The sequence below is a fragment of the Phaseolus vulgaris genome, chromosome 8, assembly GCF_051622355.1.
Source record: "Phaseolus vulgaris cultivar YP4 chromosome 8, ASM5162235v1, whole genome shotgun sequence".
Lineage (NCBI taxonomy): Eukaryota > Viridiplantae > Streptophyta > Magnoliopsida > Fabales > Fabaceae > Phaseolus > Phaseolus vulgaris.
In genome coordinates, this window is record NC_143505.1 from 58,571,370 (window position 1) to 58,598,527 (window position 27,158).

The 27,158-nt window shown below is 30.3% G+C and overlaps 3 protein-coding genes and 1 non-coding gene across 16 annotated transcripts; 2 read left to right on the forward strand and 2 right to left on the reverse strand.

The window, feature by feature from the left end:
* Positions 1–1,995: 1,995 nt before the first annotated feature.
* On the reverse strand, positions 1,996–7,323 carry LOC137825663 (sucrose synthase 6). The gene is made up of 15 exons (XM_068631390.1): positions 6,846–7,323; positions 6,158–6,312; positions 5,701–5,893; positions 5,482–5,600; positions 5,183–5,399; positions 4,706–4,801; positions 4,441–4,614; positions 4,247–4,363; positions 3,979–4,145; positions 3,667–3,891; positions 3,003–3,569; positions 2,706–2,844; positions 2,527–2,606; positions 2,295–2,318; positions 1,996–2,214 (listed from the first exon to the last, which is right to left on the reverse strand). Exons 1-15 carry the CDS (start codon positions 7,077–7,079, stop codon positions 2,199–2,201), a joined length of 2,523 nt encoding a protein of 840 aa, XP_068487491.1. The 5' UTR covers positions 7,080–7,323; the 3' UTR covers positions 1,996–2,198.
* Positions 7,324–9,060: 1,737 nt separating this feature from the next.
* LOC137827317 (small nucleolar RNA Z103) lies at positions 9,061–9,153 on the forward strand. The gene has a single exon (XR_011083707.1). It is a non-coding gene; the product is annotated as a small nucleolar RNA Z103 (small nucleolar RNA).
* Positions 9,154–10,126: 973 nt separating this feature from the next.
* Positions 10,127–13,980, reverse strand: SDG40 (SET domain group 40). Of its 9 annotated transcripts, none has more exons than XM_068632276.2 (6): positions 13,727–13,980; positions 13,328–13,475; positions 12,912–13,043; positions 12,646–12,786; positions 11,991–12,284; positions 10,127–10,895 (listed from the first exon to the last, which is right to left on the reverse strand). In XM_068632276.2, the coding sequence occupies exons 1-6, from the start codon at positions 13,879–13,881 to the stop codon at positions 10,272–10,274; spliced, it is 1,494 nt and encodes a 497-aa protein (XP_068488377.1). In that variant the 5' UTR covers positions 13,882–13,980; the 3' UTR covers positions 10,127–10,271. The 9 variants fall into 9 exon arrangements, with proteins under 9 accessions (XP_068488377.1, XP_090149902.1, XP_090149905.1 ...); XM_090293776.1 differs by having other exon boundaries at positions 12,873–13,043; positions 13,727–13,940; XM_090293779.1 differs by having other exon boundaries at positions 12,994–13,043; positions 13,727–13,937.
* A 7,118-nt stretch (positions 13,981–21,098) lies between these two features.
* Positions 21,099–26,339, forward strand: PSY (PHYTOENE SYNTHASE). 5 transcript variants are annotated; one of them, XM_068628505.2, is made up of 7 exons: positions 21,099–21,488; positions 21,818–22,535; positions 22,641–22,691; positions 23,635–23,807; positions 24,468–24,703; positions 25,145–25,337; positions 26,000–26,339. In XM_068628505.2, the coding sequence occupies exons 2-7, from the start codon at positions 22,061–22,063 to the stop codon at positions 26,177–26,179; spliced, it is 1,308 nt and encodes a 435-aa protein (XP_068484606.1). In that variant the 5' UTR covers positions 21,099–21,488; positions 21,818–22,060; the 3' UTR covers positions 26,180–26,339. The 5 variants fall into 5 exon arrangements, with proteins under 5 accessions (XP_068484606.1, XP_068484604.1, XP_068484609.1 ...); XM_068628503.2 differs by having other exon boundaries at positions 21,864–22,535; XM_068628508.2 differs by having other exon boundaries at positions 21,099–21,244.
* Positions 26,340–27,158: the final 819 nt, after the last annotated feature.

Below are 27,158 nucleotides of genomic sequence, written 5' to 3' on the forward strand. Positions count from 1 at the left end.
TAAAATATATAATTAAAATATTAATTTATTAAACTGTTATTTTTATGTCAAAATATCACTTCCCTTATTATAAAAGTGTGTGGGTTTGGTTGGAGTATTTAAAAACATTTCAATTAATGAAAAGGTATATCTCTAATTGGATTAGGTTTTATTTAAAAAAAATTAGGTCAATCATACATCTGAATGCTTTGAATGTTAAAACAAATACATTTAAATAATGTAAGTTAGTAACAAACTACCTCTTTATTTAACTTATTTCAAGATAAGTTTTCGTGTTATTATAGAGGACGAACAATATATTTAATTATTTAAAAAATTAATATATTAAAATTAATTCATTTTAAAGATAGTGTGGAGGAACAATGTCCTCAAAATTCCTAACTCTAATTACTCGTCATTTTCATACACAAGATTATGCATGTGTTGGATCCATGTTTGCAATAGTCTTTCTTCAGCCTAAAATGTGTTAACGTTTATCAAACACTTACCCATCAAACTGTTAAACTAAATTAAAATTATTTAAAAATCCTTCTATAGTGATATTACATAATAGATTAAGTAAGTTAGCCATTATCTATTTTGCGAAATATTATAACTAAATAGTTATAAAATATCAATACATGATTTTTTTTAGTTTAAAAGTTAACATAATTAAGGTTTAAGCTTAATTTTAATTTTGTCCCATATATTTTATAAAATCCATAATTTGGATTCTTAATTTTTTTAATTCTATGTAAGTTTATTTCTAAATTTCTTTTACCAAGAATTTTGATCTCTTAAACTGTTGGAATCGACTAGAGATAAGGACATTTCATAATATATAAATGGGTGAAGACTTCAACCTCATGAACCGATTGTATGGGGTTGAGTTAGACTTAAAGTCCACTTCGTAATATTGATAACTTTATTTAATTTTTAATTTAATTATTAGATTTTTTTTTTGTTAATTTAGACATGAAATCTTGAAAGAAAATGATATTTAACTCTCTCTTTTTTTACAAAACTAAATATATTTTTTGAAACTAAAAAATGAATAATTTAAAATTGTGTAAAAAAATTGGAGATCAAAATTACTCATAATTAAAATTAAGACACCAAAATTACAAAAAAAAAGTAAAGAAAAAAACAAAAAATCCATAATAACTAATAATGTGTTTTGATAGAATTTAAAATGGTGTATGATAAAATATGGTGTGTGGATAAAAAAATTAAAACAAATTGAAATTTTACAATTTCATGAGAGTAATAGGATTACTAAAAATTAAATAATTAGAAATTTTAATTAACAAGTAAGAATTTTAAATTTTTCATATTTTCATATTTATGTTTTTTCTCTTTGTATTTTATTTTTTTTCTCGATTTTGGTTAGAACAACATTAACTTAATAAAACCAAAATATTGTTTGGATGATTATTTTCAATTGATGTTATAAGATTTTTTTATTAATTTTGATAAGATTTATTTTTATTTAAATTATTAGAATTATTTTTATTTTTGTTATAGACCATTATTATTTTTTTGCTATTAGTATATAGTTTTCTTAGTTAACGTTGGGAGAATTTATTTTTTTGGGATGTGAATTCTTTTTTTTTCTATACTTATGTTTGTCAAGATTAATTTTTTTATTCATGTTTACATTAATTATCCTTTTTATGGACACCACCTTATATTCTTTGTGTATGCTTTGAAATTTTTGAACTAACATTGATATTATTAACATTAACGGAAAACAATTTCAACAGTTTGACATCAATGAGAAAAAGTTGTATCAATATCAATTAAAAATATCTTAATCAATTTTGATTGAAAAATAACACCAATCAATATTATTAAAAATTGTTTAATGTTTAAATTATTTTCATTTAGTAATAAATAAAATACTTTATTCATAGGAGAAATTAAAAATTAAATAAATTTAAATTTTATTATAAAATGAACTTGAATGTCTCATAATCATAAATGCTGACATTGTAAAATTTTCAACATTGCTCCATCTTCGTTTTAAATTTCCTCATATAGGCCATTTTATTGATCACATAAAATAATTGTTATTATTGAACAATAGCAGAACTTCTTCGTTTAATGAATAACAAAAGAATGAAAAATAAAATACAAGGTGTATACATAAGAGAAAGATCAGATAATATCCAGAGTCACAACATGCATTGTACAAGTTGACCTGCTTTGTGGTTGAGACATTAATTTCCGAATAACCTGAAAGGAAGCAAGTAATATTGAGCATAACAACACAATAATAATCATGAACTAATTCAGTGCTATGTGATGAACCTAACCTTTGCAATCTGGACTGTGAACGTCTGATGCAGCAGACCAAGAAGGAAAAAGAGAAAATATGTTAGCATGAATCAAATGGAAAACCATTTTGCATTGAGGAATTTAGAAGTATGCTATATATACAAATCCCATGAGGGAAAAGACCATTGAACATATTCAATATTTCAATTAATGCAGACACTTTTATCCCTTCACAAAGATGAAAAATGATTTATTGGTTGAGCAACAGACCTTGTGCTCTGAGATTTAAGACTAGGCTGCTTGGCCACTGGTTGCTGAGGTTCATCACTTGGAACAGATACAGTCTTAACCTGTGACATTTACAAATAAAAAGTGTTTACCTTTTCAGAAATTTAAAGCACAATAATTGGTAAATGACAATGTGTCCAGAAGACCAAATATTGGCTTACCAAATTCTTGAATATAAGATTATAGAACATCTGAATGTATCTCTGTTTTGCCTCTTTTTGCTCCTTATTGACTTGTCTCCAAAAGGTGTAAATGTTCCCCATGTTTACCATCTTGTTTGCATAAATTTTCCATGTATAGCTGTAAGACAGACATTTAAAAAGTTTGAAATTTAATTTCTCAAAGATGCACAATATAAGGAATGTTGCTACACAAAGGTCTAACATAAATGTTAAATAATAACTGTAATAGAAGCTAAGGAAATTATATGATATGATATGATATGATCAGTTGGCTACCATTCATTTATGCGCTGCAATCCGGCTGCAGAAATCACATTCCATTGTGATGGATCCACTTTGCATTTTTCAAAGAAATCAGCAATTTTTTTGCTTGATTCATCGCCATTAAGGGGATCAATGTGGAAGCCAGAGACCCCGTCAACAATAATTTCTGCTGGACCTCCTTGGTTGGTAGCAAAAGTGGGCAATCCACAGTTCATTGCTTCAATGACAGTTAATCCAAATGCTTCATATATAGCAGGCTGCACAAAGGCTCCTCTTGTGTCAGCGATGCAACGGTAGAGCTCTCCATTGCGATACCTATCTGTCTGTGCAGCAATCCATCTAAACTGACCCTTCAGTTGGTACTTATCAATTGAGTCATGCATCTTTTTTATTTCTGCCATTTCCTCCCTATCTTTTGATTTTGAAGGGTCAAAGAAGCCCCCTACTATGACAAGGTTTACCAAATTTCTCAATCTCTTGTTCTTGCCAAACCATTCAACTAACCCGCTTAAGTTCTTTACAACATCAAGCCTAGCCATTGAGAAAATGATTGGCTTCCTCCTATCTGCTAAGTATCCACTGCTTCCATAACAATTTCAGAAGTGAAAGTCATTCATTTGGAATAATGTGGTAATTCATAACTGAATGTTACTATACAAGAGAGCAAGTCACTTACATATGCTCATTGTTGTCCACTTTACCAAAAAGAAGGTCCTCAATGGCAGGGTGAAATTGAGTGAGCCTTTTTTCTTTCTCTGTGTAAGGGAAATAGACAGACTGGTCTGCTCCTGGCGCAGCTATGTTGAACTTAGGATCAAACACGTTTATCCCTGAAACAACTCTACACAGCCCTGGGAGTGTAAATGCTGCATGGCTTTCATATTGTCCTGGTCTATCTTTGCTGCAAATATCAACTTTCAAATTTAGATTTCATTTTTTTTTTCTGCTTTGTGCTCATTCGTGTGTGTTTAAGGCTATTTGAGCTAACCTTCCAGCAATTTCCTGGTATGTGCTGGTTATGATGAAATCAGCTGCATTCATTGCCACTGTATCAGCCATGAATTGACATGAGAAGTGATATTTGGGATCCAACTCTTTCCACTTGACATCTGAGTCTTCATACTTGGTCTTCTCTAAAGCATGTGCTATAACTCCCTGGTTTTCAATTACAAAATGGATTTTTTACATGTAAAAAAGAAAATAAATGTACTTGCAACCACGAAAACTGTTCAAAGCAAAACTTAAGTTGTATTGACCTGAGTTATTCCAAGTTTTCTAGCCATTAGTGATGCTACCAAATTTCCATCTGTGTAATTTCCAATAACAAGATCTGGTTTCCCTTCCATGAACTCAAGAATCTTGGTCGTTGCATCCTATTTAAACGAACCACAGTATGGTAAGAAGGGAGAATCTTGAATCAGATAAAGAATCTTGAATCAGATGTACATGCCTGTGTAAACCTCTCAAGATAGGGGTAAATATCAAAGCGAGAAACCCATTGATGCAGTATTCCTTTATCTGTCTGAAAAGGCACACGTAAAATGTGGGAGTGCTTAGTATCACTGATTGGTTCCAACTCCTGGTGACACTTGGTTCCCCGAGCATCAGGTATGAGCCTTGTTATCTGTCAAGATCAATAGTGTACTCTTAAGATTCTTGTAACTTCAAGTGTGTATACTGAGAGATAATTAACCATTCTTTTGCATGAAACTCACCACAAGAATTTGAGGTTTCACATTTAGCCCTTGTTGCTTGATTCTCAGAAGCAACTCTGCTTCCAGAGACTTGACTTGGTCCAATATGTAAACTATCTGTTGTAATTCTCTCAATGAGTATTAGAAATGAAAAAGCATTTAACTTTTAAGCCATCTCTTAATATAAATAGCACTTGACATGATATCATAAAAGAGGAGTGGATTAGTTAAGCACTTCTTCTAATACACTTTTTTGTATTGATTAAAAATTTATTGAAAAATACAAGACTCTGAATAAGACTCATTAAATAAGAAGTAACCCACAAAAAACTTGTAAATTCCAATAAAATTTCAATCAACAATAGAGGTTGTGTTCAAAAGAGGCTATTCTTAGCATTTCTATGTTATAAAACTTTGTTGACCTTGCTACAATGTGAATAATCTCTATCAACCTATCCTTATAATCAAACTAGTTGTTGCTAATGGTAAGAATTTTACCTGGCCACCTGTGTCTGGCAAGCCAAGAACATCTGCTTGCCCAAAATAACCATGAACTGAGAAGATGGCTACATTGAATATTGTTGGTAACCTACTTAAAAAATTCTCCAGGTTGACTGGGTCAGGTGCTTGAAGTACTTCTGATAGAGTTCTCATTGTCTCCTTCACTCTTTCTGCAGTATCTCCCCACCCTCTCTCGAAACCCCACTCCTTGAACCTGTCAACGAAATTTGCAGTGTCATTGGATTCCACCTTGCAACATCCTTGGCCTCTTTTATATAAAATAGTAAACTCTTTACCTTAGCTCAAAATTCTGATATGAAGTGTCTTTGGGAAGTGCTGAGAGGAATGCATCAGCCACTACCAGTGCCATCTGTAGCTTTGCAGCAGAGTTCAGGCTCTCATTTATCATCAATTTCTGCCAGTGTAGATGAGAAAATGGAAAATGAATATTGAAAGGTATAACTTTGGTAATGTAGCATAATATCGTGAATTTTATCTCGTGTTATTTCACTCACTTCTCCCTGATGATTTAGTGTTAGCAAGTAGTCCACTATAGGCTGTGTTTTCTCCAATTTCCCAGTTAACTTGGAAGTTAAGAACTTAGAAGTAAATTGGAGTCCATTTCCAATTGAAGATGAGAGGGTTAGTTGAGGAATTTGGAAATCGAATGCTCCAAAGTCTGCTTCAAATGAATTCTCATCGGTTGCCCTTCAATATAGAACAAATTTAAACATCAAAAGCAAATTTCACAAAAAAAATCGAATTGGACTCATTTAAATTTTGTTGGATGAACATGTAAACTAAGAAATAAGTAAAATTAAGAAATGTGATAAAAAATCATGCCACTTCAAGTATACAAAACTTGTTGATAAGATAAACGCAAACAAAGGGGAACTGAAGGATAGTGATGAAAGTTGTTGATAAGAAAAATTCAAGTCAGGAATATAAGAAAAGTGATGAGAAATGACGCACCATTTTTCGTCATTTACCCTTTCCTTGAATTTGAGGAAGTCAGTGGAGGTGATAGCCTCAACAGAAAGGTCTTCAGAGCTCACTTTTACAAATTCCCAAATTCCTGGATTAGGCCTTATTGCAAAGGCAACGTATGGTGGATCAGCAACAGCTTCCTGCAAGTTTCAGGTGAACAACATTAAAATCCACAAAGCTATATATATGTCTGTGTGACATATATGATGGAATAACTCTCATTCTGACAATATGAGAATTATATATTTTAGATTTCATCTATGTTAAAACTAACACTCCCTCCACTAACACCTACCAGGATAAACTACTAGCATGGTCAGATACGAAGTTTGTAAGTATTTTTTAGAATTTTAAAGAGTTTTTCTACTAAAAAGAAAACTATATTTTCTGTAAAAAAAAGCACTTTTAAAAGCAATTCTAGCTTATATCCAAATAGACTATGTATCTATCAGAATAAACAATACATAGATATGGGTTATAACTTGTAACATTGTATTAGATTTCATCTTAGTCAAGGTTATGCAGTATAATATCCATAGGTGATTTAGGACTTTTTAACAATATATTCAATGCATGTAATCATAATTCACAATTTATTGTTACTAATGATGTGATGTAACTATTTATAATTTTTTCTGTCGTGCATATAAGATAAAGAGTGAAAAGAAATAACCTGGGTGGAGCTCAATATGAAGCCAAGAATACCCTCCAAAACTTGACTTCTTTCACTTTTGTCATCTATAACTAGTTCCATTTCTTCCATCAAATGGTGATGTTTCATAATCCTCCTACCCTTTTCCAGGTACTTGGCAAAACACCTCTTCATGTGGTACCGACTCTGCCTCAATGCATCAGGCATATTATCTATGACAGAATCTGTGCGTTTTAAGGCTGGTGCAGAAGCCATTTAAGCAAAGCAGAAGAGAAAAGTTGAGTTAAGGCTTTGAAATTGAGATGGGTCTTAATTGGTGGTCAAATGAGATGTGTCTGAATTTATATGCATGGCTACTTTGTGTATGGCATGTAAAATAACTTTGAGGCTGAGTTAGCTATGAAGGTGTAATTGTGCATGAGTTGGAGAAGGAATATTTGGTGAAGGAGGGAAAGGAAAAGAATTTGTATGCTTTGAGAAGAGATTGCTTTGGTGTTTTAGAAAGTGAAAGAAGGTGTGAATATTATCTCCATCACGGAGTTATAGGAATCATTCTTTCCTTCTATTTGTCTTGGATCATAACATGTTCAACAGAAAAAAGGATACAAAAAATGCCATCTTCACGGCATTCCCTTCTATTAGTCACTGTGTCTGTAAGTGCCACCAAATGCAATGTGATACAATAATGATAAGTATTAAATATTCTGAAAAAATGGATTTCTTTTATAAATTATCTATAAATTAATAACAATAATCTAAAAAATATGTTAAAAAGTTTGTACATTAGAAAATTGATTTTTGCTTTTATTTTTCAATTTAAATATTGATGTTTGATGTACATTCAAATGTCAATTAACATTTAGACTGATGAAAATAATTATATAACATATATATATATATATGGAAAAAAAAAATATTCTGGTCTAGTTTTAACCTTGTATATTATATTAATGCCTCTTATCAATATTATATTTATCGTTGTAGTGTTTTGTTTGCTATGTAAGTGATTAGTGAAAGTAAGCAAAAATAAGGCAAATTTAAACTTTTAAAGAGCCTAAAACAATAGTAATCATCACTGAACACGAAATAAAATATTCTTAATGAAAGGTCTTTTTTGTGAAAAATCAATTAATGCATGAAACATTTTTAAAATAATAAAATTATAATATCATGCTATGTGAAATATTATCTGATAAATAAAAAATTATTAAAAAATTAAAATTTTATAAAAATGTAGACACTAATTTAAATGGAAACGATCCAAAAAGAAATCCTAATTTCAAAACGAAAACTTATAAATTGGACCTTAGGGTCACTCTAACAAAAGACAGTTTCTTTTTGCACCCCTGGATTTTTCTTTCTGCACTCCTACAAGATTGCGCAAAGATAAAACTATCCCTATATAAACTGTACATTTATTTTTTTTGTATTCTGGATTATGAAATCCAGTAAATTTTTGGATTGGCGCTTCCGGTAAATTTTTGGATTGGCGCATCCGATAATCTTTCGGATTGATGCTTCCGGTAATACATGAATGATAATGTTAATCCAAAATAAAAAAATGCAAAACATCCATAATTGAAAAAACCATTTCGGATTCGCCAATCCGTAATTCAAAATATGCATTCCAAATTCAGAAATCCATAATTGAAAAAAATCATTCCAGATCCACCAATCCGTAATAGAAATTAAGCTTTTGCATTCAGCAATCCGAAAATCAATAATTTATGCAAACTTTATTTTTGGAACATCCCCTCATCCAGAATGCAACATGTGGATTGATGAATCCGTAGCACACTCCCAGATCCCGAAATTGTAGGGGTCAGTTTTGGAATTTAAAAAATTGTAGGGTGCAGAAAGAAAAATGTAGGGATGCAGAAAGAAACTGCCCTAACAAAATCAGAGTAAGGCCCAATTAGTGCCATGGGCGTAATAGAATTAACCCGTTTCCTTGGCTTTTTATAAAGACAGCCAAGGACTGGAAGCTTCACCCAACCTCAAATTAGGGTTTCCCCCTCTTTATATAAAAACGGTATCACTTCTTCACTATATCACTAGTCTTTCTACAAACCTCAGCTTCTATTCGCATTAAAATCATTCGCTCAAATTTAGGTTATTTTATGTTTAAGCTTTTCTTTTTTATTTGTGCGTAAATTTTGTTCTCGAATTTATATGCCATGAGGGGGTATTTCAACGTTAGGGTATAAGGATTTTCAATGTGCATGGTGATTTGGAGATGGAAGTGATGATTTTTTCCCCAGGTGATCGACGCTGAACGAACTGTGCGATTTTTCTCTTTGGAGAAACCAAGCCAATTAATCTGATCCATCTCTATTCATGTCTTTTTCAATGGGCTATTTGTTTGCACGATTATTTGATTAAGGTTTTAAGCACTTTATTGGTTTTAGAAAAAAATTGGAAAGTTTTTCAAAAATTTTATGGTTTTAGGGTCTGTACCTTTGAGTATCGAGCAAGTAGAGATTACTTTGCCCATATGTTCACTGAGGAGGAAATGTGTTCTTCCTTTTTATTTTTACTTTTTGTTTTATTTTTACTTTTTGTTTTTATCTTGTTTTCCTATATTTTAATATAAATAACTTTATTTCTCTGAAAATTTTGATGTTATGGAGGGATACTTGAGTATTTCTTCGTATTAAATTTTCATACTACTCTATCATGTTTATTAAGTATATACAAAATTATCTTTATCTTCAAATGAAGAAAGTCATATTTAACATTGGTTTGTGAAATTCTTTTAAACTCTATTTGTTCCCTGGTTTTATTTTTAGGACTGGTATCATTTCTGTGGGGGAATTTGAAGAAAATGGATCAATTGATCCATGTAAATAATACAAACAAAATTGAAAAATTTATAAATATATAATGAAAGAGGTGTTTAAATTCAAAATAGTAAAATTCTAATTGTGACAATAAAAAAAGATAAGGATTAAATGCGAATACAAAATAAAAAAATAAAAATTACGAGATTAAAGTAATAATTAATATTTAATTAAACACAGCAGTCTTGGCCAAAACTTAATACATCCTATAAGTGTTAATTTTTTATATCTAGCTCTGATTTTTTATTAAATTTTTTATTTATTTTTGTATGTTTATGATATTCTTAGTTTTTTATTTTAAATTTATGATATTATGTTCCTATGGTACTATTATACATTATTTATCGAAACCAGTTTAATTACAGTTATATCATTAAATCTCAGATGAATATTTTGACTCATTCATATAGAATTTCGTCACGCATCTCTCCGCATCAGAAATTGAATCCCAGAACTGAAAACTAGTAAAAAATATTGCCTGCCAATCATCTAACACTTTTTAAAATAATCCATATAATGATAGCAGAAATCTGCACCTACTGTTGTTGCAAAGGTTAGCAACAAAGAAAAACCTTAACTACACCGCAACCAGTATACCACCAAAGCATTATTTTATGAAAGAATCTAGTATTTCATTGCAATAAGAGATACAATCAAAAAGGACTTTCTTATACTTCAGTCTCCATTGGACAGCTAATTTCCACCTATCCATGGACCTTCTTGCTTTTCTAGATAAAATTACTTCAGTCAAACTATGTGCATCCCTCATATTATGTGTTTCTAAGAAGGTAAAGATCTCATCCTTGGAAGACATAAGTTTTGTGATCTCCATGAAAGTGAAAATATCTTGGCTACTGTCCATTGCATTCAGGAGCAAGGTGTCTTCATCGATAGATGTTGGCAGATTCTTCAACACAGTAGCACAAGTTTTGGACAGCCATTTCGTGATGAAAATTTCATTGTCTGTAGACAGTTGAGAACCAGAATACACAAGATGTCCGACAGACTTCCTCTTGTTCTGAGGGGTTGCCCACAACCGCAATGCGGCAAGTAGTGCAAATGAAGGCTTCCCATTATGATGGATATAGAGTGATTCCATAGACCATGAAGTGGAAAAATATACAGCTGGATCCAAAGGGATAAAAACTTTGTCATTTGGATTTTCTTGTAGGAGAAAGCCATAATGTTCAAGAAGCTCCAAATTTGTGTAAGTTCCATAGCATAATAGAACCTGGTGAAGAAAAGCTAATTAGTAATTCCCTATTTACTAAACAATGGAATGAAGAGACTGAAAACAGATATGGTACTACTGATCTCTTGAAAATATTAAAATGGAAGTAGGATTAGAAAATATCAGTCCCTGCAAAATTGAATAATTTATAGGAGACAGACAACTAACTTTGTTTATAGAATTTTAGTTCGAGGTAAGATTTATGATAAATTATATTTATATTTATTGAAAAAAGAAATCAGTAGCATTCACACTTTGGAAATGTAAACCAAACAGAAGCTAAGTTTACAGCTCCATATCCTAAATATAATCCTATCCTTTAACTCTTTCTTTAATTGTGTGGAACTACTATCTTGAGAAGGGTCTAATGCATTGCATAATACTACTGAATAAAAGTTTGGCTGAATTTAAAGTCACATAGCCGGGTAATTTTGTTTTCATCATTTTAGAAGCTGTAGTTCTAAAGGCTCTATGTAAAAATCTTCGGTGCAGTTTGTCCAATCCCAATTTTTTATTTAATTAACTTAAACATAAGACAATAGCAATTTCTCTGAAATCCAATCACATTTAAGTGATAAGGATTTCTATACTCGGATTATGTGGTGAAGGCTTAAAAATCCAACATGTATAGAAATTTGGGTTGAAGAGCAGCTTGATACCACTAAACATCTCCAATAAGGGTTGGCTCAATTGGTAGGATCATACTTTGTGTAAGAGAAGGACTTAGATTGTGTTCCAACAAGTGACCCTTTATTAATTGGTAATTTGTAAGCACAATTGTAAGTCTGTGCCAAGAGTTATGGCATACCTAACCTTGAAATAAGGTAGCCCCTCTTCCACTAAATTTCTTCACCAAAAAAATGATACCATCAAGCATAGTTGTTTCAAAGCAATATCCTAATCAAATAGATCCAAACATAACATTTATGTCTACAAACTATATTCAAGTCAATGACAAAAAATTAAAACAAGACAAAGAAAATGGACCCAGAATCAATCAAATTAAATTTTAATTCATGTTTTCTCACATTAGAAACTTAAACTAATATTTTCATTCAAATTAGTAACTAAAATTTCCAGAAATAGTGTAAATACCTGATCGCCTTTCTTGTAATGTGCCCTAGCATAGAAGCAATATGCATTAACATTTTCCTCAAACCCACCATCAGTTAATCTCTGAGAATGAGAATCAAGCTGTTCTGCATCTACCACTATATTCTTGTCTCCATTTAATAAGTTGGTATCGTGAATGGAAGAGTTTGATAGCAAATGTTCTAAATCCTCAATGTCAGATGACTCCTCTCCAGGTGCATCATAATTAAACAAGTCACCCACGGGGCATAAACACCCAGCTTCATCCCATGGTACATGCAATGTTCGAGAAGATATCTACATTTTTCAAAGTTCATATGTTACTAAATGATAGAGTGAGTGGTGATTTACGTGAAGGCAGAAACTGTTGTATCAACCAATAAAAAGTAATCAATATTCAATATAATTAGTTGGTTTTCTTATCAATGAAATAATTAAGTAGAACAACTTAAAAGAGATTAGTGAAAATAATTAAGTCACAATATTATGGATGTAAGTACTTGTTAAGGCACGGAAGAGTTTTTGATATAAACATCCAAAATTAAAGATGTTTCTAGTCCATGCTAGTGTAGGAAAACCAAATTGAATATTTATAAACAAAATACTTTTAGCATGCATAGATCTCTCCTCTCAAAGGTCAGGTTTCTAACTGACTAACCGTTGCAGCAGCCCAAACCCAAGCCTTAAATGTTAAAAATTGGGGCCTAAACATGAGATCTTCCATCAAAGCATGAGCTTCTTTCCACTCTGATTTGGCCTTTAGTATAGCTTTTTCAGTGACCCACACAGCTTCATCCACCTAATAACCAAATCATAAGTTAATTCTTATATAAAGTATTGATGATAATCTGATAAATATCATAAGCCAAGATGCTATAATCTAACCTAACAAGATAAACTAGAATGTCAAAACAGAAACTGAACTTGCAGAGCACGCTTCTCAAATTCATCAAACATGGCTAGTATGTCATAAGTGTGTGGCAAATGCATGAGGTAAGGATGCCACCTTGAAGTCTTCCCTTTACACACTTCATACAGCAAACAAACGATCAATATCTGCAGTATAGACAAGTGTAGAAGCAAGTACGTGAGATTCAATTACAAGCAAGAATACACAAGACAATAATACAACAACAATGATAAAGCCATATCCAAACAGGCGTGTCCAGAGCCAAGTTCAACAATGCACACAACAGTTATATTGGTCCAATACCCAAAACCAGATGATAAAGACTACCAGCTCTGGCACATTGTCACAAATTAAATTACAGGAACAACATAAACATAATAAGCAACAGAACTATTATACTTAGTAACACATACACTGGTAAGAAAGAAACCTGAGCTGAGGAGAGACAAGAGTGTCTATTGACAGCAAAACAGAGTTTTTTATCTTCCATAACATTCTCTCTTGTCATTAAAGCAGATTTCGGAACACTGAGAACAATTTCCCCCCTCCTAAGGTCTCTCACAGCACCCAAACCTCTCCTGCAGCATTCTCCAAACAATACACAAAAAATGGGTCAAAATTTGTTAACAGAAACAAGTCAAAAGCATCAAGCTTTACATTATTATTGTAGACTTTGTTTAATTACCAAAGAAAATACACGTCAAGAATACCAGGGAAATAATCACCATGTAAAAAAGAGTTGTTGGCGCGATAAATCTAATGCAAAGTTCATATTAACTATGACGCACACGTATGATGATAAGGGAAGATAAGAAGAATCTTTGAGTACCCGCCAGAGTGAGGAAAATGAGCGACACATAAAGAAGAACCCAAACATGAGGAAGGAGAGTGTTGAGGTTGGTCGGTGCGTGTTGTTGAGTCCGATATTCCAAGTTGTGCTGCCCATGTTAAGAAGCTTTCAAGGTTTTGTTGTTCCTGCTCCATCTTCTGCTGAAAACCTTAACCTAGTTCCTTCAGAACCCAGGAAAGTTAACTGCTTCTTTTCGTTTCATCTTGAGTTTTTCTTTATATGTTTTTTTCTTTTTTATTTTCTTAGCTCTCTTAATTATTAGAAACAAATATTATTTTAATTTATATAGGAATTCTTATAGATAGTTAAATAAAATTTTCAAAAAGTGGTTGATTTGAATGGTGATGAAGATGGATTGGTTCCGAATCTCAATTTCTTCAATAAAAAGGTGATTAGAAGATAAATAGATACAATAATATTAAAAAAGTTTAAACTTTTTAGTATTTGAAAAATTAGTGAAATTTGATTTTGAGAACTACTTTTATCTTTATAGTATTAGAAAATTTTCATTTTAATTGTATAAAATATATAAATTTTGGTTTTAGTTAATATTAATCTTTAATTTTTCTTTTTCAAAATTTTAATTACTACTTTCAGTTTTTAATTTTATTTTGACATAAACAATAATACTTATTTTATTAATAAATATTTAATTAGTGTTATATAATATTAAAAAGCAAAAGTAAAAATATTAAACTTTAGAAAGACAAAAAAATAAAATAAAATAAAAGTGCATGATCAAAATCAAAACTCCCTTATTTTTCAAGGATAAAAAAAACATCTAAGCTATATTAAAATCATACATTTATTTTGGTGACGAATTCTAAATTATTTATAATATTAATGAGGAAAATTAAAATGTTAATTACAAACGAAGACATGTTTAATTTTTTATATTTTCTGTTTAAAATGTTGAAAATAAACATAATTCGAAACGTGAAAATTTACGTCAATTATGTTTTGAGGAACATGTTCAATCATGTAAAAAAATCAAACATGTTCTCATGTCTCCTACAAAACATAGTCGCCATTCTCAACTGATTATTTTATTATCATACTATATTAATAAATAAAATCATAGGATGAAAAAAAAAAAGATTTTTAGATAAAATTATCTAATATTCTTCTTTGTCTCTGCTAGTTTCGAACAGAACAAAACTTGTAGGAAAAACAATTACATTGATAATAATTACAATTAATTTTATTAACAACGTAAAGTAGTTTAGAGAAACGTCTAATAAAAAGTACTGTATTACCAAATGATATTAATAAAAGTAAAAAAATTAATAAAATAGTCCAATATTATTGTATGTCTTTCTAAAATTAAGTTGATTTAATAGCTGATAGATATTAAAGCTGGCTGTGCTCAGTCCGACCAATTGGATCAGAAACAAGGCCCATAATTACCAGGTTTGGATATTGGCTTTTGATTCCTGCACTCTATCAATCTCCAACCTGCACTATATCCAAATTGAAATGACTAAAATAGTCTGGATTTTGCTGATTTGCTCTGCCTGTTGAAGGACACTGTTCCAGCAGTCTTGGGATAGATTTTTTTTGGGCTGTTTCTTGCACCTTCATATTCTTCTCTCACCTCTATAAATTTTCGTATTTTTAGAAATATCTCTCTGTAATATTTTAGATTACGTAATCCAAAAGGCTTTTCTTTTATATGTATAGTTTTTTTATTGCATAATTTGTAAGTATTTTTTAGCTTCTGAATTATGTAATCCATAAGTCTTTTTTCAAATGTGTATCCGGATTACATAATCCAGAAGCTACTCTATGAAGGTAACATAAGAAGGATAAAAATATATTCTCACGTTTTATATGGAGTAAGAAGAGTCTTTGTACAATAAAAATATGGTGTCATATTCCTATAATTAGAAGGTTAAACTATTACACTCGTATGAATGACAAAATTCATTAGACGTATATGTAAAAATAAACTTAAAAAAATATAATTCTTTGAGAAATTTAACAAATTATTTAAGAAAATAATTTGATATCACTAAAAAAAATCATTAAATAAAAATTAATTTTAAAAATAAAAAATAATTAAACATTATATTAACTAAATTAGGTACTATTTTATATACTACAAAAATTATTAGTATCTAAAATAGTTTATATTATTAATAAATAATTTCTAAATTAATATATAATTTGCTACTAAAACTTTAGAATTTACGTTCAAATAACACAATTACATATTGTCATTTCAATTATAACTAAACTTGCAAATAACACAATTACATATACGCATTAAGAGATAACTTAATTTGTGTTTGAAAGTTATGATTATGTACTAACTAAGTCCAACCTTATTAGTTACTTGTTTCGTGATTAATTAGAGTGTAACACATCTCCAATAGAGAGGAGATATGAATGTAATCTATATGTACCAACGATTTAAAAGTGGGAAAATACCAACCAATTTAGAAGATAAGAAAATATCTTATATCCATGCTAACCTACCAAACATATCCTCACACCATTTCTTTATTCATATCTAGACTTATTTTGACCACGACTCATATCTCTTTTAATACAAACAATATAAAGATTTAAAACACCAAATAAGATAACTAACATTCTCACTCCTACCAAGTAATCATTCATCACTTTTCACAGTTAATTAATCTAATAATGTTTACCAATCTCATAACACCTTTTACCATTAAATAATGGGTAATGAGATCTGAGTCAAAAACGTTTCCCACTATCATAGAGAATTAGGTCCATTAATTAATTGGAAAAACCTTAAAGTACCACATTGTTTAAGATTTAATTTGACCTACCAATGCAATTTTCGGAAAGAGCAGTGCCAAGTGTCCGTAGACTGTGAAGTAGTGAAATAATGATGATCCAGTGAGATGAGATCCACAGAAGGTGCAAATTGCGTCCGTGTCAATTTTTGCTTAATTCCACTTTTCCACTCTGTAGGGTATAATGCAAACCGACAAAGGCCCACTGGGCCCCATGCAGCCCATTTAGGGGTAAAAAAGAGCAAAAACTCTATAATTGGCAACCTGGTAGGGCCCACGCTCTTACCACCAAACCAATCCCACGATCCCGTGAAATAAGTGTATCACTTGGTGGAGTCAATGGGACAGAGCCACGTGTCAGTCCACACATCACCGTTTTCAACACCGCTTCGTGGCACACGATAAGGTTATCCTTCTCTCATTGGATGATTGCGTCCACGTGGATTTCACTTTTTCTTGCGCACTTTTCGTACCTGCCGTCATTCCCGGGTCGTATCCGATTCACTTTTTCTGCCCGGGTCGGGTTTAATACCAAAGTTGTGCCTTCGTAAACACAAGTGAAAAAAGCATCAAGTCATATGCACAAAAATAAATAAATACAAATTATAATTAAAATTATTTTTCAAAATATTAAAAATTGTACTTTTTTTTACTGATAAGCATGTTTAATCTTTCATCACTCATTTGGTAGGTTCTTTAGAATATGGAAATTAAAAAAAATAACAAAATAAGAGAAAACAAAGGTAAAAAATATTATACACAATAATTAAAAAATTAATGCTGGTATTTATTTTTAACGATGCATTGATGTAATACTGTGAAAAATAATTATTATTTATAGGTTACATGGCTGTAACAATTAATACTATATAAGAAATATACAAGTTTGTTTAACATAAAATATATGCAAGAGAGAAATAAAGTTACTTTCAAATTAATTTTAAAAGACTTAATTCTCATTTTTACTATTTGTGTTTTTAGAATTATTAAAAATAAACTATTAGAGTGGAGAGGAGCATGTTAAGATTACTTTAGAATATATTTACGCAGTTGTTTAAAATTAAAAATTAATTTTAAATAACTCGTACATGTGATTAAAATAATGTTTTTTATTAATAAGAATTTTTATTGGAAATGTTATAGTATGCATTTATATGTTGTAGTATATATGTAGTAAATAGACTGTAAATTTGTGTGATGTATGGAAAAATATTTAGTTTTTTTTATGTAAACTTTCTTAAGATGACTGAAACTAAAATATGTCAGAAATGGTCGAAAACTTCTATTTTTTAATAAATACAATAGAACATAAAATAATAAATAAAGTCACTAGTAACAAATAAAATGATCATATTTTCCCTTCTTTTTCATTACTTTTTTAACTCGAGTGTATTATATTTTTTTATTAAAAATAACAATAGAACGGGATAATAACAGGTAGTAGCTATTTGATATTTTTTCGTGTAAAAATATTAAATTTGTCTCATTATTTGCTATTTTTTTCATAAAATTTTGATTTTAAAGTATAATATAAATAAATTACATTATATAATATTCTTTTAAATAAATTTAATTTTTTCAATTATTTTAAATAAACTACATAATAAGTATAAATTTAAATATAAACAATTTTTTTAAAAAAACTTTATAGATCTAAATAAAATTAACCTATTTAAAAACAACTTTATTCTAATAAAATTGAATGAACAATATAAATGTATAAAATTAAATTTTAAATAATTCTTCCATTATTGATGTTTTCATTTTCAATAATACTACTTTATTAATTTAATTATAAAATATTAAAAATAAAAATCATTAATAATAGATGATAAATTTGAAAATATAATATCATTATACTATACTCATCTTATTAATGAGTGTATGATACAAATATTTGGGTCCGTCACCTCTATTAAAAATACTTATCTTACGACTATTACAAATTTTATTCACAAATATTTTAAATATGTTTTTTTTTTCATCCCTAATTATTTTTTAAAGCATAAATTAAAATAAATGTTGATTTTAAAGTATTATATAAATAGTTAAAAATTTACAATATCATTATAAATCAATTTAATCTTCTTTTAAAAAACAACTTCAATTAAGTTACATAGTAAAGTATAAGTTTAACTAAAATTATTTTTTTAAATATTTTTACTTCAATAAATTTAAATAGAAACATAAATATATAAAATCAAATTATTTGTGCTATCCTGACCTTATAATTAAAGTAACGTATACAAATTTTATTTTACCTTTTTTATAATTATATGTCTTAAAATATTTTCAATAAAACAGATTATTTTACCTTTTTATAATTATATGTCTTGAAATATTTTAAATAAAACAGAAAAAATGTTTAATAATAAATATAATTAATTAATTAATTTATTAATATATAAAGTGGATGACTTAAAATTCATTTGAGAGGAAGGAAAAGGGAGGAAACACAGGAGAGTTTTTTTATGGTTTCTTCCAAAATGCGAAGAAACCCGAGTAGTAAATTTTAAAAGAGGACAAAATTATCTAGTAAATTATCTAGAGGAATAAATTTATTAAATAATTATAATATTAATAATAATTGTTTTTTAATTATAGTTTTAACAAATATTTAATAACAATAATAATATAAAAATAAAATTAATTTTGAAAATATTTTTTAATTAGATTTTTTTTTATAATTAGAAATGTTAAAATTTTGTTTATTTTACCTATTAATTATTAATTTTCCATGTTATGAAAAATTTACATAATTAGTATTTTTTCTAAAATTAACTCTTACACATTATTTGAAATATTTTTAATTACAAGCAATTAAAATAGACAAAACAATTATTCAACAACACTAAAATAATTTACAAAATTTTAATTAATTAAAATCTATATAAAAACATCACATATTTCGAATATATAAACTTACATTTTACACATTTTAAAATAATTAAAAAAAAATCATAATTATCACATTAATTTCAATAATTTTTTTTCGTAAATTTACTCTAACATATTTTAATCTAAACAACTTCATTTCTTTTAACACATTCCTCCTCTCAAATTCTCGTACATCCTCTCTGCAATTAAAACACAAAGAGACATTTGAGTTCCTCTATTTCAAATTATTTTTGTACAGAAATAATAAATTTTAGTATATTTTTAATTTATATTATTTTGCAATAATTTCTCAAAGTATGAAGACTTATTTAAAAGTTTGAAAATTTATTACAATTATATTTATTTATTAACATTAAATTATTACATTCAATGATATTTAAATGTTATTTAATATTTTTTAATATATTAATTAAAATAGTTTTATATTATTTATTACAATTATATTCATTTTCTAGCATTAAAATTATTGAATTAATAAACAAATTATATTTAATAAATAATTAATTCTATATTAATATCATGGACTAGATGTCTTAGGAATGCATTTTTAATGGTAATGATAATTTAATTAAAAAGACAGAGAATAAAGTTCTATTTTATAATCAGTAATAACAAATAAATTGGAAATTTATCCCAATCCATATAAAAAGAAAAGAAAGAACAAAGTGTCATGTATTATAAACTTTTGGAGGGAACTGTATTTTCCAACATTAGAGAGAACCATGTAATAATGTATTTTTTTTCACCACCTAATTGTATCTCTTAAAGGAGAGGAGTATAATTTAATTTCTTTAATATATCATCTAATAATTTAATGATTTATTTATTTATTTTAATATACTATAATGCATCAATGGCACTTTCAAAGAAAAGAAAATGAATGCAAATTAATAAAAATAATATTATTTTTATTTCTTATTTTTTTAAAGTCTCGTGATATTTTCATATTAATTTATGAGTAAGATTAATTTATTTATAGATTGAATGTAATTACTTACTTTTAATTTTATTTTATATTGACGGTGTAGATGAAGTAGGCGTTTACTCTAATTCTCAATTTCCTCTCATTTTTATTAATATATATCATCTTTAATAATTATTTTATAATATTCAGTTAATAATGAACCAGTCAAATTGATGAGTTTTTAAGTTTTGTAGTAAATAATTTTCATTTAAAATTTAATATTTTTCTCATCCCTTGTTTTAATATTAATTAAAAACAAATAATTGTCACAAGTAGAAGATATAGAAACCAAAACTTTTAAAGAATAAAATAAACCTTTAATATTATATTTATTAAACTCAATAAATAAGTAACATTAATTTTTATTTAAAACTTGAAATGACTTTTTTTTTCTTAATTTAGAGGAAAACATAATTTTTTTTTATCATATATAAAATTACTATTCCATTTTTGTTTCCACCCTATTTTTTTTTTTTACTTTTTTTTACTGTTTAAACTTCACATTATAATTAATTACTTTAGTTTTATATATGTGAAAACTGTATAGTTAATAAGTGTGATTTAATTTCCCATTTAATATTTTTCATTTCATATTTTTCCCCTTTATGATATTTTTATATTTACCAAGAAAAACAAAAGCTGACTCCAAAAGAAAAATGCGGGTATGGAGCTGGGAAACCCGACCCACTATAAATATGGGTAGCTAACGTTGAAATGAGACACAGAAGGCTCCAAGAACAAACATGGGTGCCAAAAGCGTGTGAAACTCAGAACCAGACAGTTCTGTTGTGTCACACAAGAGAGAGTGGTCTGAAATGCCGTAAGAGAGATTAGCACAGCAGAGAGAGAATTTCTCTTTAAGAAAAGGTGCACACTTTTTTTCTTTTTCTTTTTTAAAAAGGGAAGAAACAAAGAGACGAAAAAAAAATAGTATTAAGGCTCTGGAAGAGTGGAGAGAGTTTGGTGGGTCATATCATATGGCGAGTGAAACAAATTGTTCTTAGTGGTCGTTGTTAGTTTTTGCTCCTTCCATGATGTTGATGCCTTCAACCATTTTTTCAATTAATGGGAACTTCTCCTGAGTGGATCACAGCAGCACCACCCAACACAGGTGTGTGTGTGTCTGCATTTTTTTATCTTTTCATTCACACTCTTTCTGTAAGAGGTTGGATTTTCGTGTAGGTTAGGGAATATAGTACGTAGATAGATAATATGTTTGACCAACTTCATAATTTAGTGCTGTTTTGGTGCTGGAATGAATGAATGGATGGCTGAAAAGTCGTAGCAAGTACTGTTTATTGGCTAGTGTTTTCTCTAGTGACAGTTGCAACTCATTTTTTTCTTCCGGGGGGTGGGGGTGTTGTTTGGATTTGTATCATTAGGTGTGTTTTTGTAATCTTGTTGTATCTGATCAAAAGGGTTTTTTTTGTTTTGTTTTAGGTTGATTTCACTGTGATACTGAAAATATGCTTGTTTTTTTGTTCAGTCACAATATATTTGGTAGAACAAGTTTTGCTGTTGCTGGAACTGGTTGCTGCATGGGAATAAAGGCAATTGTTTTTGAGTGATTTGCCAGTGTCTTCAATTTTGTGGTTCTCTGAAGGATTAATATTTGAGAAATAGGAAGTGAAGGAGGAAAGAATAAGCTCCACAAGCAAGTTTCAAGAACACAAGAGTTTAGTCATGTCTGTGACATTAGTATGGGTTGCTTCCTTCCCTGGTTTGGAGGTTTCACGTTCCACCGGGTTATTTGATTCTATCCAACATGTGAAGTTGTTAGATTCTTCGAAGGTTATGTCTCGAGATTATGGGTCGATTAGACCGAAGGATAGGGAGAAGAGATGGAGATTTTACTCTTTGAGTGCAGATATGAAGTATGCATGTGTTGGACGGTCTGGCTTAGAACGTGCTAGCAACTTCCATCTGGTAACGAATGTGCTAGCAAACCCAGCAGCAGGAGAAGTGGCTGTTTCATCAGAGCAGAAGGTCTATGATGTGGTGTTGAAGCAGGCATCTATGGTTAAGAGGAAGTTTGGCTCTAAGGGTGAAATTGATGCAAGACGAGATATTGCTCTGCCTGGGAATTTGAGGTTGTTGAGTGAAGCATATGACCGTTGTGGAGAAGTTTGTGCAGAATATGCTAAAACATTTTACCTGGGTTAGCTTTCTCTTATCCTTCCTTCATGTGAGGATGTTAACTTCAGATTACATTTGGGTTTGTGGCATGGTTTGAATCCAATTTACATGGGATTTTGTCTTGCAGGAACTCTCCTAATGACTCCCGAAAGGCAAAGAGCTATCTGGGCAATATATGGTGAGTGATCATGTTCTTTTGGTTAGGATCTCTTTCTCTCTCTAGACTATTTTCTTTTAATTGTTTTATGTTCATAAATGTTATTTTATTTGGATTAGCATTAGCTGTTTTGCAAAAGGAATCTACTTTAAAACTCTTACAGTAGTTGGAAATCACCTTAAGCAAGTACTTTAAGACTTTTCACAAGCTGTTGTTGAATTGAGAGATACTGTAACAACAGAATTTGTTGGTTTTAGAATGCACTAGATGATTTATTTGCACTCAATTAGGGTCCAAACTCCATATCTAATTGTAGTTTCTAACATAGAAGTTAAAAGCGTAAGAAATAAAGTTTTGGTCTCCAGAAAGCATGTTGACTAATTATATACTTGATAAAATATTTTTTGAACTTTCGGGGTAGTTTATGTTTAAAACAAGAACTAGCAGACTTTTTTGGCTGTAGGGATCTCCAGGCTTGAAAATCTGGATTTTCAATTAATATTTAATCTTATTTTAAAACGTAAATGTTTGAATGAGTCCTCAAAAATTGAAAAACTGTCTTTGTTCCGTCTAAACTTCAAAGAAACCTGTGGCAATGTCCATTCCTTAGTGAAACTAAATCATTGCATGAAAATGTTTCTGACCAAATATGTAAATGAGAACGTAATTTTCTTGTGTACAATATAAATTGGCAAACGTTTAAGTGAGCAATCAATAATGAAGCTTTCACCTTCAGATGATAAAATTGCAAAAGCACAGTGGTTTTACTCTAATCTCTGACTGAATGCTTAAATTGTTAGACATTTCCAGCTGTCAAAATATCTGATGTTCATTTTGATAATCAAAATTGGAAGGATATGGGTAAACTGTGGTAGCTCTTATGGATTCATTAGTGAAAAAAATCTACTTGTGCTTTATCTTGTAATGTATTGCATATCTTTTGTCAGATGATCCTGTTTTTCAGTGTGGTGCAGGAGAACAGATGAACTTGTTGATGGCCCTAATGCTTCACAAATTACGCCAACTGCTTTGGATAGGTGGGAATCAAGACTGGAAGAACTTTTCCAAGGTCGTCCATTTGATATGCTTGATGCTGCTTTAGCTGATACAGTTGCCAAATTTCCTGTTGATATCCAGGTATGGTCCATTTCCTTAATCATTTAAAATATTCGATGGAAATTCATTGCTAATCTATACACATACATATGTGATGTAATATGAACTGTGTGTATTTTAAACAATTGGAGATTTGGAGGTGATTATTTTCTTTTGTATTATTTTTACATACTTTATCTTTATATTATTATCACATCACAGTTTTCCTTCATTTTTTTAGTCTTTGATGACATTGGCCTCTGCTTGCTCTGAAATCTTTCATTAATTCACTGGTCAGATCTACGTTTTACCTTCCAATGTATGCTTTTATGCGGAACAAACTGGCAAATATGCACTGTGTCCTAAATTTTCTTGCTGTGTTGTCCAAATCAGAGTTCTTAACTGCTCATGATACTAATCTGTTTGATTCTTAATTTCAATTCTATAATACCTTTCAATCTCAAGCTCTTGGAGAAAAAACTTATATAGCGGTTGCACATTTTGAAATGCTGTTTAGTTTTTTTTTAGAATATCAATGCTTGTCTTTACTATAAATATCTTGTAAACCGCCAAGGTATTTCATGTGCCCTGACTTTTGTGAAACCTTGAGGTTTCATTTACATATAATAAACTTGAGTTTAATATATTAATCTTCATTTTTAGAGGACATATTTTTCAACTCTTTTATTCATGTCCATGCAGCCATTTCAAGATATGATAGAAGGAATGAGAATGGATCTTAAGAAGTCGAGATACAAAAACTTTGATGAACTATATCTTTACTGTTACTATGTTGCTGGGACAGTCGGTATAATGAGTGTTCCAATCATGGGCATTTCTCCATATTCACAAGCCACAACTGAGAGTGTTTACAATGCTGCCTTGGCCCTGGGAATTGCAAATCAGTTAACCAACATACTCAGAGATGTTGGAGAGGAGTAAGTTCGTAAATATTAATCTTCATTTAGGTCTTTTAGAAAGGTTGAAGAAAATACGTGTTGAATCAAGATTGTGAAGTTTACTTCTCTCACTCATTACATGTCAATGTCTAACTTGATTTTTGATGATTATGAGATGCATATCACCTTATTGAGACACAGGATAGCTGGACTTTATTGTCTCATTAAAAAAGTAAAAGCATGAGATGTATAGGAGTTTCTTTTATTGTTAACACACCAGTGAGCCATTCCTGCTATGTGTGGTTGGGTTTGTCTAACCTGATTAGCTAGAGAAATGAAAAATAGGTGGCTGAAAATGAAAAAATATAGTTGAACTAATACCAAATTATGCTTCAAGGGTACCATGTTAGTTTATTCTGATATTGATTTCAAGAATGAATCTGCATCTTAATTTTGTTACACCCTTCTTATTTTCAACAGTGCCAGCAGAGGAAGAGTGTATCTACCTCAAGATGAGTTGGCTCAAGCAGGGCTTTCGGATGAGGACATATTTGCTGGTAAGGTGACAGACAAGTGGAGGAACTTCATGAAGCACCAAATTAAAAGGGCTAGAATGTTTTTTGATGAGGCAGAAAAGGGTGTGACGGAGCTTAATGAAGCTAGCAGATGGCCGGTGAGAAATTCCAAACAAATTTATCATTTTACAAAACCTTTTCTGTGCTTGAAAATTTAAGAACAAACCATCAATTCATCCTTCAAAATGGTCCTTGGAGGATAGTAAAATATGTTAACAGAGGAGGAATCAAACTGATGGATATTCCATACTTAGGGAATCATTTCTGTAGTTTTATTATTTAGGGACTACTTAAGAGACCGTAATACTTGAAAGATCAAATTGTTGGTTTATTCAAGCAAAACCTCTTCAGAAACAATGGGGGTGGGCCTGTGGAAGCTTAGTGAAACATTTTCTTGGTCAAAATATTTGTTTGACAAAGATAGTTACACACACAAATTTAAAATCTCAACTTTAATCCCAGAGATAAAGCTTTGCAGTCAGTGTCAACAAAGAAATATATTTATTATTGGTTATGCTCTTAGGTGTCAGCATACGAGTTTGTAGCATGTTCTAATGGAGTGATGTCATTGTAAGCCAATATAAAAACAGTATAAAGTTGAAAGTGGACTAATAATTTTTTAGGGCTACCCAAGTGAGAACACACACACTCCTAGAAAGATCATGGCAATTCTAGAACCAAAATGGAAAAAGGTCAAGCCTTTCATGCATTATTTAACTAGTTTGACATGTGAACACAAAAGGGTTCTTTGGGATTGTAGGTATGGGCATCCTTGCTACTGTATCGCCAGATTTTGGACGAGATTGAAGCAAATGATTACAACAATTTCACCAGGAGGGCTTATGTGGGCAAGACCAAGAAGTTTCTTTCCTTGCCAGTTGCTTTTGCTAGATCTATGGTTCCTCCATCAAAAGTATTATCTCCTGTAATGAAGTCCTAAATCCAATGTCATATAATGTTATATGTGGAAAAATGGATTAGGAGAGCCAAAAAAATGGAAAAGCACAATTTGTATATTGTCAAATAAGGCATAATTTTACTTAATATTGGATTTTGATATTCATCATCCCCTTTTTATGAAAAAGAAGTTTGAATTAGTATATTGTTTTTCTTTTGTATAGTTCACTTTGATGCTAGCTATGAATTATTTGAACTGACCCACGTTCTCTTAATTTATTGTCACTATTATAATTGGAAAATGTATAAATTTTAATTACTTTTTTTGGGCTATGGAAAGTTTTTTCAAATCGACATTTTCATTACAACAACCATACTTTGTAGTGTTTCAATTAGATAATAATCTTCATGAAAAACTTGTATTTTAAATGAAAATTTATTTAGTAGTGTACCTGTATGGATATCGGGGACTGAGTAATGTTTATCCACGTCGATACAAGGTGTCTGCTCCACTCTCAATTGTCCTGTCCTTCGAGTTTCCTTCTTCCTTGCGTGCCTCGGTCGGCCGGCGGGGTACCTGCGATTGCGCTCCGACGCTCAAGTCAGTAATCTCTCTCAGTGGAAGTCCTTTCGAGAATGAATAACATACCTTTTTCTCTTTCTTTTCCTTCTTTTGTACGTTCCCCTTGGGCTTGGGCCCTCTGGGTCGTTAGTGGTTCGCCACGTGTTTTCTGGTTTTTGGGTCGTGTTAGGTGGTTTCCTGGGATCTAGGGGATGTTCCCGAAAATCTGGGGAGTGCTCACGTGCGTTTGTTGTTTAGTGGGAATTAACCGTTTGTCCCATGTGTGACCAAGTTAGTTAGATAATTTTAATCTGAACCATGCGGTCGTCCGGTCCCGACCGGTACACTTGCCCCCCAGGCTCGAGGTCATGGAAGAACGAAGAGTCGTATAAGACGCAGGGGATTTTTGAAATAATGCGTGATAGCTGGCATCATTAATGTGTGGCAGAGATGTGACGTA